We start from the raw sequence: 11,585 nt of genomic DNA on the forward strand, positions 1-11,585 counted from the left end.
ACGTTGTGCCCTGGCCTTATAAAAGATGTTTAACCCTTTATGATTTTCACTTTGGATTTGATCAGTAATAATATCTGTGATGGTGAGCAGCCCCAGCTCCTGCCATATGTGCTCCCCTGTGACTGGCAGCTCAGGGGGCGGGGCTACGGCCAGGGGGCGGGGCCTGACGAACCCAGGGACTATATGAGGCTGCGGTTTAAAGGGACAAGCAGAGAAAGTTTAAAGGGACACTGCCTTATTTGTGAAGCAGCCTGAGCCGTACACACACAGAGGTCAGAATGGAGGGCAGTCTGCTGTGCTGGGAGCCCGAGAAGGAGCTGAGGGCCCAGGCTGATCCTGTCCTGCTCCAGAGCCGGGTGCTGGAGAGGCTCCTGGCATCTCAGGACAGATACATGGCCTCCCCCACATACTTCCAGTGTGTACAGAAGGAGATCTACCCATACATGAGGAAGATGCTGACAAGCTGGATGCTGGAGGTAAGTCACCTGGCACACCCAGAGTGAATTCTCTGTTAATGGTTGTACATGCTGAGCTGACTGCCTATATACCATGGGTCTATCAGTATATTAGGGGGGTGCTATCAGCTTGCTGTTGGAAACTAGTCTGCACTATTCTGGCTAAATTTGAACATATTCATGTGATCTCCAGATTTTGTGACTAACTACAACTCTCAGCATGCCCTGTCTTCTGCAGCTGTCTGGATATGCTGGGCATGATAGTTCCTCCACAGTAGAGGAGCTGCAGGTTGGGGCCGGTAGCATTTATATGGCTCTGCCTCGTACTGTGGCGCTTGCAGCGTAAGTCTCTGTGCACATGTTGTGTGTTACACGCACATTATAGTGCCGCAGCTAAGTAGATGAGATTGTCAAACTCTCAGATACAGAAAAAAATAGACCTGCGCTGCAGATTTTTGCATCATGTTTGTGCAGATTTCACCAGTTACAGTGCAAAATCCTTGTGAAAATCCAAATCCACAAGTAACATGTAGTGAAATGCACATGAAATCTGCATGAACGGCACTGCCGTGTGCATGGGCGCGTTCACACAAGTCAGATTTTGCTGAAAATAACTTTCATTAATGTGAGTGAGGTTGCTTTTGTGGCAAGCACGTGGATTTCTCTAAGCCACGTGTAGGGGCCAAGAACTGAATTTCAGCCTCAGAAATGTTCTGCTACAAAATCTGCCACGTGTGACTGCATCCTATAGCGCTGTTCACACTGACTGGCGTGGCTTTCACTTATTGTTGAGCCATTATAGCCATTAGTTCACTGTAAATACTGACCAACCCCATTGAATGGGGTCTGTCAGGGGAACTGGGATTTTGGATGGCATGAAAAAGATTGCAGACTGTGCTATTTTTGCCATAAAAAAAATTCTGGAAGTCCAGACATGCCCCTGAATGCAAGTCTTACCCCAGCCTAAGGGTGTGTTCAGACAGAACAGATTTTTTGGTTCAGATTCTGCATTGTACTGTAAACAATGGGGGAGATTTATGAAACTGGTGTAAAGTACAACTGGCTTAGTTGCCCATAGCAACCAATCAGATTCCACCTTTCATGTTTCACAGCTCCTTTGGAAAATGAAAGGTGGAATCTGATTGGTTGCTATGGGCAGTTCTATTTTACACCAGTTTTATAAATCTCCCCAATGTTCCTGAATGAGGTGTTACAAACCCTTCTACACATTGCACATTCCTAAATCTGCAGCATACCTAGGAAAATCTGGATTTTGCAACACAATGAAGATACCCTAAGGTTGGGGCTACACAACAATCTCAGGCTACTTTCACACTGGCGTTTTCGCTTTCCGCTTGCGAGATCCGTTCAGGGCTCTCACAAGCGGTCCAAAACGGATCAGTTTTGCCCTAATGCATTCTGAATGGAAAAAGGATCCGCTCAGAATGCATCAGTTTGCCTCTGTTCCATCGCCATTCCGCTTCGGATGCGGACACCAAAATGCTTCTTGCAGCGTTTTGGTGTCCGTCTGACGGAACTGAGCCAAACGGATCCATTCTGGCACACAATGTAAGTCAATGGGGACAGATTTTCTATGACACAATCTGGCACAACAGAAAACTGATCCGTCTTCCATTGACTTTCAATGGTGTTCAAGACTGATCCGTCTTGGCTATGTTAAAGATAATACAAACGGATCCGTTCTGAGCGGATGCATGCGGTTGTATTATGTGATCGGATCCATGATGGATCCGCACCAAACGGGAGTGTGGAAGTAGCCTTAGTTGCGTAACCCACCATTCAACCAAAGATCTGTATGCAGCAATACAGCCAATGAACTGAATGGGGTCTCAGCGCAATTTGCAAGTTACCAGGACCTCCGAATCACAAAAACTCCAGTAGTGCAGTTCTGGGCTCACGCAAGGTGTGCTGCAACCATATTCAGTTCAGTGGCTTTGCTTCTGCACAGCCCCTTTAGTCGTGCAGTGGTTGTCCAGCCCAAATTGCATCATTAGAGGTTTAAAGAATGATACCTACTCCCCGTCACTCCGGTCCTGCGCACTGGCTCCTGTGTGTCCATCTTCTGGTCACATCTTGTTTACTTCCAGCCGGCCATGGTCACCTGCTCTGCTGCAGCCGACCACTAGCTTCAGTGGTGTCCACAGGTGACACATCACTGCGGAAGCCAGTAGTTGGCTGCAGCAGAGCAGGTGACCATGGCCGGCTGGAAGTAAACAAGGTGTGGACCAGAGGATGGACGCACAGGACCGGAATAGCGTGGAGCAGGTAGGTATGATTCTCTCCATAGTGGAGGCAGGCAGCGGGCATTACTGTAGTTATTTATTCCTGGACAACCCCTTTAAAGGTAATGCATCTACTGGGAAATCAGAAAACACATGTACTTTGTGCCTCACGTATTACTCTGTGGCAGAAAACTGGCCTTGTTGTCCAAAGCCACCAATCAGAACTCTGCTTTCTTTTTTTAAAGTGCAGTGGAAAAAATTAAAGCTGTGCTGTGATTGGTCCTGTGGGTAGTCAGACCTTTCATGTTCGATAAGAGGCCTGTATTCCTCCACCATTATGTATGCTATCATAAACCCTTACTCTGTCATAGTGCAGTGCAATAACCTGCTGATATCCCATTAGAAATATCCCTTCCTCATAATTTTTGAAGAAAGTAAGAATAAATAATCTGGGAAATGATGCTTCCCGCCCTCAACTATGGCCCAGATTTTATCAGACGGGTACCACCTTCACAGATATGACACGTGGGCCTATATGAGTTTTGGGTAGATACTGTAAATTACCAAACACCCACTAGCAGACATATAGAATATACAGTACAATTCCCTGCACCACGTCTAAGCCAAAATATTTTATAAATGAGCCCACCTATGGTATGTTTTTTTCAGGTATGTGAAGACCAGCGATGTGGAGAAGAGGTGTTCCCCCAGGCCGTAAACTGCTTGGACAGGTTCCTGTCTGTGGTGCCTGTAGAGAAGAGGAGGCTTCAGCTTGTGGGTGCCACCTGTCTTCTTCTTGCCTCCAAGCTAAAGGAGTCCAAACCAGTAACCATTGAGAACCTCTGCATGTATTCTGACTTCTCCTTCACGGACAATGAAATGCGGGTGAGTACCTCATGGTGTTATAGCACCCTGGCAAGGTTGCTGTGCTTTCTCATGTAATACATGGATAGGCTGAGCAGAGCTGTGGTACGTCTGAGGGTAAACAGCTGATAAAATAACTGATGTAGGACCCAGAAAAACCCAGGGATACCGGATGGACTATGTATACCGAAGGTGTAGGTCAGGAGCAGTGCAGCAGTGTATGAAGCACAAGGGGGATTTATCAAGTTTCATATCCTGGTCTTGATCTACTTTGTACTAGTGTGAGATACCCCTGATTAATAAATGAAATGCATCTCTGGCGCTCTGTGTGCCAGAAAGTCTAATCTACGCCAGCTATGTCATGCCCACTGTAAGGAAAGTGGCGAGCATGGCTAAAAGGGAAATTTGCTACCTTGATGCCATCTGTGTTGTCAGTGGTTTTCATGGACCTGTAGTCTTCAATAGGCATGTTTGATAAGCATCACGGACCAAAGTACAAAGACTCTGTTTTTTACACTGACCCACCGTAAAGGTGCATTCACATAACCTTATGTATATTGCGGTCCGCAATTTTTGAGGACCCATTGTAACAATGCCTATTATTGTCCACAAAATGGACAAGAATGGGACATGTTCCATCTTTTTTGCGGGACTGAAGAACAGACATACAGATGCGGACAGCACACGATGTGCTGTCCATTTTATTCAGAAATGAATGGGACCATGTGCGATCCACAAAAAATGCAGACCAAAAATACGCTTGTGTGAGTGGGGCCTAAGTGTTAAATCACTGATGTGTGAATTAACAACTTTTATATGTGTGCGGTCCATGGAGAACACAGGACACGTCCCTGATTCATTGACGTGTGGAGGAGGCTTTAGAGGTCCATCCTTTGATGCATTGTATCTGACCTTCTCTGCTTTTGTGTAGGCCATGGAGCTGCTCATCTTGAACAAGTTAAAATGGGACCTAGAAGCAGTGACACCCAGAGACTTTCTCCCACACTTCTTGGAGCTGCTCAGCATGTCACCAGACAAGATGCAGAAGGTCAGGAAGCATGCTGAAACCTTTATTGCTCTCTGCACTACAGGTAGGTTGCATCCCAGATATTTTTTGCCCATATGTAATAGCAATAGCTTTCATCGCCTGTGCTTTATCACATGTCCTGTAATTACATTTTCCTTTTTGTCTCATAGACTGTTCTTTCATCGCTCTACCAGCCTCTATGGTGGCCGCCGCTAGCGTGGCAGCTGCAGTCACAGGTCTAAGGCCTGAGAACCTGGGCATGTCCTGCTCCAGTATAGCAGCGACAACCTACCTCGCCAGAGCCATTCGTTGTGATCCGGTAAGCTTAATAACCTATATAACATTCTATCGTGTAATACTGTTTCATTACCTGTCACTCCCTGGTATGTGAGTGCATATTAAGGGTTTTTCCCAGCAAAAAATATTGATACGTTATCCTCAGTATCGATCATCAATATGGCACCCTCAACGATCAGCTTTTACTTCCATCTACCTCACTTTGAATGGAGCTGTCTCCAGCTGTTCTCAGTAGTTCTGGCGGCTGCAGGTAACTGCTGATCCGTGGCAGTGCTGGATTCCCACCAGTGGAATATTGAGGACCTATCCTGAGAATAGGTGATCAAAATCACTAGCCTGTAAAACTCCTTTTAGGCCTCATGCACACTGCCATTGCCCGACTGTTCCAAGCATTGGGGACCATCCGTGCGGCTCCAGACCCATTCAACTTGAATTTGTCCGTGATCCATCCGCACCGCAAAAAAATAGAACATGCACAGAGACAAACCCCACGGAAGCACTACGCACCACACCTTCCGGATTGCGGACCTGCAACACGGGTACAGCCGGGCAACAGCCATGTGCATGAGGCCTTACCCGTATGTTCCCAGGTGACAGAAATGTCTGCAACTGCCCCATTCTGATTAGGGCTTGCAGAAATCCTTTGGATGTTTTGGTGGCAGAAACTTCTGCAACACATATGCCACTTGTGAATTCACAAGAGAATCTCTTATATGAAAGGGCACAGTGCCCTCTAGTGGATTCCTGATAACATCGATGAAAAATCTGACTGCCTGTGCAGAAGGCAAAATTATATATTTGGGTAAAAAATTGTCACCCTGATTACCCATAAATACCTAGTGTTTCTCAGATGTGCTGCAATAGCTGTATGTGCAGTCAATTTTTCTGCATGCATATAATAACCCGATTTCCCTCATTTTAGAATATCCTAAGAATGTGTCAGGAACAAATCGAACTGTCTTTGGAATCCAACCTCCAACATGCTGGAAGTGACAGAATCACAGATTCCAAGACCGTGGAGGAGATTGAGCGCGCCAGCACTCCCACTGATGTCCTGGACTTTGATCTGTAACTTGTAGCCACACTTGCCTATTGTCATTTACTAGTGACTCATACTTTGTATGAACAGGGTCAGGGTTTTTTGAGCCTAAGGTCCTTTATGATTGCTGTGCAAAATTTCTAAAACAACTAGAATTGACAAAGGAGCCCATAACTTATTTGTAAGTCATAGGTTTTAATAGGGAGATACATTATCCAGTAGTTATGTCTAGGGTCCACAGTGCAGTACATGGTCTGGCGGTACTGTGGGTCATGCTTTCAAGTGGAAGTTCCAGGCTTGAAAGGTTGGACCATCAAGTGCCGTACTTGGAAATCTAGACTGCCAGAGTTAGGCAAGTCAAAACCAGTGCAGGGACTGCAACTCAACCGCATTCACATGAATGGAGTGGAGTCAGTTTCCTGCACAACCCCCAGACTATAGCTGTGATCTGCACTGAAAATACCAAAGGGCTTCAGTCCCTTCTTTATGATCAACACTGGGGACCCCTGTAGTCAGACCCCCGCCAATCGGCAAGAGACAGGATATCAGTGACTTGCAAAGGCCACTAAATGCAAGTTCTTTTGTCACCCAGCTTTTCTTGAGTCTTGAACGGCAGGTTCTAGCAGGCTCTTCAGTTAAAGCTGTAGGAAGATGGTACTCTTTGAGCAAGGAACAAAGCACTTTTTTCTATGTACATTCTGTATTTCGTATTCAAAAGGTGCTTCTATACGCCAAACAAGACTTCCCCAGACCTCCATATCTTTACGGGGGAAAATAGAACAGTTTTTTTTTTTTTTTTTTTTTTTGCTTTTCATACTATTTTGTTGTTAATTTATGTTATTTAATATTTATTTGTTATTCATATGGTTTTGAAATTTTTATTTAAATGTGCTATTTATGAATTTTTTTGAATTTATTTTTTTGCAGAAGCTGCACTACACCTAATATATGTATTTCTGATTAAATTAAATGCTTGGTGGAGGGATTGTATAAGGATGTATTCAAACAGAACTCTATTAATTTTTTTTATTTTTGCAGCATGCGCATGAATTTGTGCAAATCCCTCTTAAATGAATGAGGCAGTCACAGAATTTTCTGCATCAAATTTGTCACAAGTGAACGTACACTTAATGTGCTTGACTTAGTGACACTTGTCGGTATGCGCTATGCAATACAATATTAAAGGGGTTGTTCCATGATCTTACATTTCTTTGACCATGCAAAACTGTTTTTCCATTGGAATCAATTTAAAGATACGTTCCGGTGTCTAGATATTGCTGTTACATACTACTTATGGCGCCCCCTGCTGTCTGTTTAAAAAATGTGTCTGCTGTCGCTCAGAAGAAGGCACTTCTAGTGCACTGAGTCTTATTAGCTGACTGCAAGATGACGGGAATCACAGTGCTGCCCGTGTACTAGAGGATCCGGGTGGCGGGAATGAGCTACTAGGCACGTGTGACTACCAGCACTGTAACATTAGGAGGACGTTCTGAGAGGTAATCCAAAGAACGACAGGGGGTGCCAAAACAAGTATGTGAAAGTAATAAAACTATAGAGATGGGATGACTCCTTTAAATGGTAGCAAAACCTAAAATACAAATTGATCCTATATGAAAAGGATTACTGCAACAATATGTAGAGCTACAGCGTGAAAGGATAAAAAATATACATTGAGGATCAAACTTTATATTGTCATTTTAGTAGAAAGCCTACATCTTTAGATGGATGGAAACGATATTCTTTTTCCATGTGCAGATGAACTAAAATGATCTGTAGTGAATGCTTCATATTTATTAATTTATTTATTTTTTTCACTTATTTTTTTTTTATAATTTTTGTTGTATTCAACTTTTATATTTATTTTGGTCTGTTGGTTGCCAGTTATTTTCTGCTCCTAGTCTAATGAAAGGGGGAATATTTTTTTGCACTTTATAGGAGGAAGTATTTTTAAAATGTTGTGGAACTGTTTAAAAAAAAAAAAAGTTAAATGGAGGTTTTTTTCATTAATAAACACTACAATGTTGGAAATTAAAGGTTTATTCTGTTATCTTTTTCACTTACGATGTATCCTCATGTATTTGATTCACTTGCAAGGGTCAAGGACCATTAGCCTCCAACACTAAGGGTGGGACATGGATGCTGGTGTTTGCCATCTAAGAATCCCGGAAGGCTGAATGTCTTGGTGGCTTCCCAGAAGGGAAAGTGGGTGTTGCAGGGCTGGTGAAGAATATTGTTGTCACACGCTTTGACTGTCTGACCAGAATAATACAAATTGCTCAATATTCTGCCTAGATAGAAGGTCCAAGAATAGAGCAGAGTGCACTCAAAAGCGAAATTGGTGCCATGAAACAATGGGAACCTTTTAATTAAGTCACCAATCTGGGGGGCGTTTAAAACTACTTAGCCCATGGCTTTGATTGAGTAGTGGCTCGGGGCCGGAGCGCGGTCAGAAGCCCTGCCGCCTCTCTCCCGGAGCGCATCGCACGTTCGTTGGGAACCCGGTGCTAAATCATTCGTAGACGACCTGATTCTGGGTCAGGGTTTTGTGCGTAGCAGAGCAGCTACCTCGCTGCGATCTATTGAAAGTCATCCCTTGAGCCAAGCTTTTGAAATTTAGAAAGAAGACAAACTACCACAAGAGGACACAGTTTTAAATTAGAGGGGCAAAGGTTTAAAAGTAAATATCAGGAAGTATTACTTTACTGAGAGAGTAGTGGATACATGGACTAGCCTTCCTGCAGAAGTGGTAGCTGCAAATACAGTGGAGGAGTTTAAGCATGCATGGGATAGGCATAAAGCTATCCTTCATATAAGATAGGGCCAGGGACTATTCATAGGATTCAGATATATTGGGCAGACTAGATGGGCCAAATGGTTCTTATCTGCCAACACATTCTATGTTTCTATGTCACCATTACTTTTTATCATGCATGTATCCATTCCACACAATGACCTATCGCCCACTACAACACCACTTAATCCTGCTATACGTAAGAGATTTCAGTCAGCCATTTTCCAAACTACTCGCCATTACTGGTTGGTCTGTAAAGGTTGTAGTTTCTTATAACAATGTCATAAGTTAAACAGTCAAATTGCTGCCTGGTCCAGCATCAAAGATACCTTGGGCCACCAATGATTCTGAAGGCCACTCTCAATCTTTACAGAACATGTACACATCCATTTAATTGTAGTCTGTTATCATTGTACACAAAGAACATGTCTTCAATGACATCTTCTAGAAACCGATTCTAGTAGTGAGGTATTGGCTGTAAGGAGACCAAATTAGGTTGTCATCTGCCGGACCATTGGGGCCCATTATTGTGTCAGATTTGGGGACCACAGGAAGCTCTTTTAGTGGGCCAGGCTAAAGGCCCCTTTACACTGCTCAATGGAGCAGACTATTGAAAATCGCCATGCATTTGCATGCAGCGATCTCCTCCACCGTATGGGGAGCAGTGACCGTTAATGCTATTACTCGTCCCCATACTGAATCATTTGCTGGCAGCGGAGTGCTGCTTAGACGGCACGATCTGCAGCCTACAAACTATGATTTAGGTGTCCGTAGCAATGATTCTTTTACCTAATGAATGAGCATTATCAGTGGCGCTTTTACAACAGAGCGCTCGTTTGCGATAATCCGCCCAGACATCGGACACTGTAAAAGGGCCTTTACTCTAGCCGGATCTGGGCTGTCATTGATGGGATGCAAATCTGGCATGAATGACTTTTCAACCACAACAACTGACTAAGAAAGAAGAAGGAAAAAATAAAAAACTGTGGATAAGTAAAACCTGTATGAATTGGGGAAGGGGGGGTTATAGGTGTTGATAACCCCTTTCTCACCAAAAGGGTGCAAGTAACTGACAGAAAATGATCTAAATCGGCCTTTCCGACATCAAATCTCTAGTGCATGGCCAGCTTTATTCTCAGAAAAGTGGTTGAAAAGCAATGTACAGTAGTTGGAGTTGGTTGGTTTTGCCCTTTCATGAACTATACCAATTTTTTTACTTTAATATTAATATATTTTTTTAATTGGTCATTAAAGGGGTTGGCCACTCTTTAAGTACTTTCCAGTACTTTAAGTTCCTAATCTACTTCATTAAACACATCTGCCTGATTTTCTTTTAATCATAAGCCACGTCCCCTTAGTCCTGCTCTACATTGCTGCGGAGTTCGTCCATGGCTGCATTGGACATGAAGGAGCTTAAGAGGAAGCTCGTCCATGCGCATGTGCAGTCTGCTCCTGGCAGCGGTCGGCTCCCTGCTGCCCGCTCCAACTGTGACAGGAATCGGCTGCTTGTCCCCTCTCTACAAACAGCTGATTCCTGTCAGAAGCTGGCTGTAAGAAGCTACTGACTGCAGAAGCTACTTGGTCAGTCCCCACCACACAGCCGACCCACTAAGCCACGCCCACCGGTCCCGTTAGGCGAAGTCCCCTGCAACCAACAGGGAAAGCAGGACATCTAGCCAGGAACTATGATATATAAACATCGCGTCCACATGGGTGAATAATCATTTTTCTATTTTCATCTAATGAGAGTGCTGTTCTTTTGCTTTAAATAACACACACACGTGTATATATACATACAAAATATATACACACGTGTTTAACCCTTTGGCTACCGGAGGTTCTTTCTTTTTTGCGTTTTCATTTTTCTTCCCCATTTTCCGTGAGCCATAACTTTTTTTATTTTTCCGGTCACACAGCTGTATGAGGGTTTATTTTTTTGCAGGACAAGTTGTACTTTCTAATGCCACCATTAATTATTGCATTAACTGTTGTGGTAAGCTGTAAATAAATTCGAAATGGGGTGGAATTGGAAAATAAATTCAATCCCTCCACAGTTTTACGGGTTTTGTTCCCACGGTGTTTTGTTTACGGCAAAACTCACCCATGCCATTCATTCTCTGGGTCAGTACGATTACAACGATACCCCATATGTATAGGTTCTTTATGTCTAAATAGTGTAAAAATAAATTTAAACTTTGAGAAAACTATTTTTTTTATATCACCATATTCTGACCGCCATAACTTTTTTATACTTGTGTCTACTGAGCTGTTTTAGGGCTCTGCGGAACAATCTGTACTTTTAATTGATAGTATTTTGGAGTATGCGTGACTTTTTGATCACATTTTATTACATTTTTTTGGGTAAGAGAAGCAATTTCCAAAAAATGGCAAATTGGCCATTTTGACCCTTTTTCCAGTACCTCATTCGCTGTATTTAAAAAAAAAAAGTGTTTCTATTTTAATAGTATGGGCATTTTCAGTCGCGGTGATACCCATGATGTTTATATTTATTGTTATTTAGGGCTCTTTCACACCTGCGTTATTTTCTTCCGGCATAGAGTTCCGTCGTCGGGGCTCTATGCCGGAAGAATCCTGATCAGGATTATCCTAATGCATTCTGAATGGAGTGAAATCCGTTCAGGATGCATCAGGATGTCTTCAGTTCCGGAACGGAACGTTTTTTGGCCGGAGAAAATACTGCAGCATGCTGCGCTTTTTGCTCCGGCCAAAAATCCTGAAGACTTGCCACAAGGCCGGATCCGGAATGAATGCCCATTGAAAGGCATTGATCCGGATCCGGCCTTAAGCTAAACGTCGTTTCGGCGCATTGCCGGATACGACGTTTAGCTTTTTTACAATGGTTACCATG

At 43.5% G+C, this 11,585-nt stretch overlaps 1 protein-coding gene across 1 annotated transcript; it reads left to right on the forward strand.

Annotated features, from left to right (window-relative positions):
- The first annotated feature begins 261 nt into the window (after positions 1–261).
- Positions 262–5,958, forward strand: LOC122926689 (G1/S-specific cyclin-D1-like). Its single transcript, XM_044278152.1, has 5 exons — positions 262–476; positions 3,368–3,583; positions 4,494–4,653; positions 4,760–4,908; positions 5,809–5,958. The coding sequence occupies exons 1-5, from the start codon at positions 279–281 to the stop codon at positions 5,956–5,958; spliced, it is 873 nt and encodes a 290-aa protein (XP_044134087.1). The 5' UTR covers positions 262–278.
- Positions 5,959–11,585: the final 5,627 nt, after the last annotated feature.

The sequence above is a fragment of the Bufo gargarizans genome, chromosome 2 (assembly GCF_014858855.1).
Source record: "Bufo gargarizans isolate SCDJY-AF-19 chromosome 2, ASM1485885v1, whole genome shotgun sequence".
NCBI classification, from domain to species: Eukaryota; Metazoa; Chordata; class Amphibia; order Anura; family Bufonidae; genus Bufo; species Bufo gargarizans.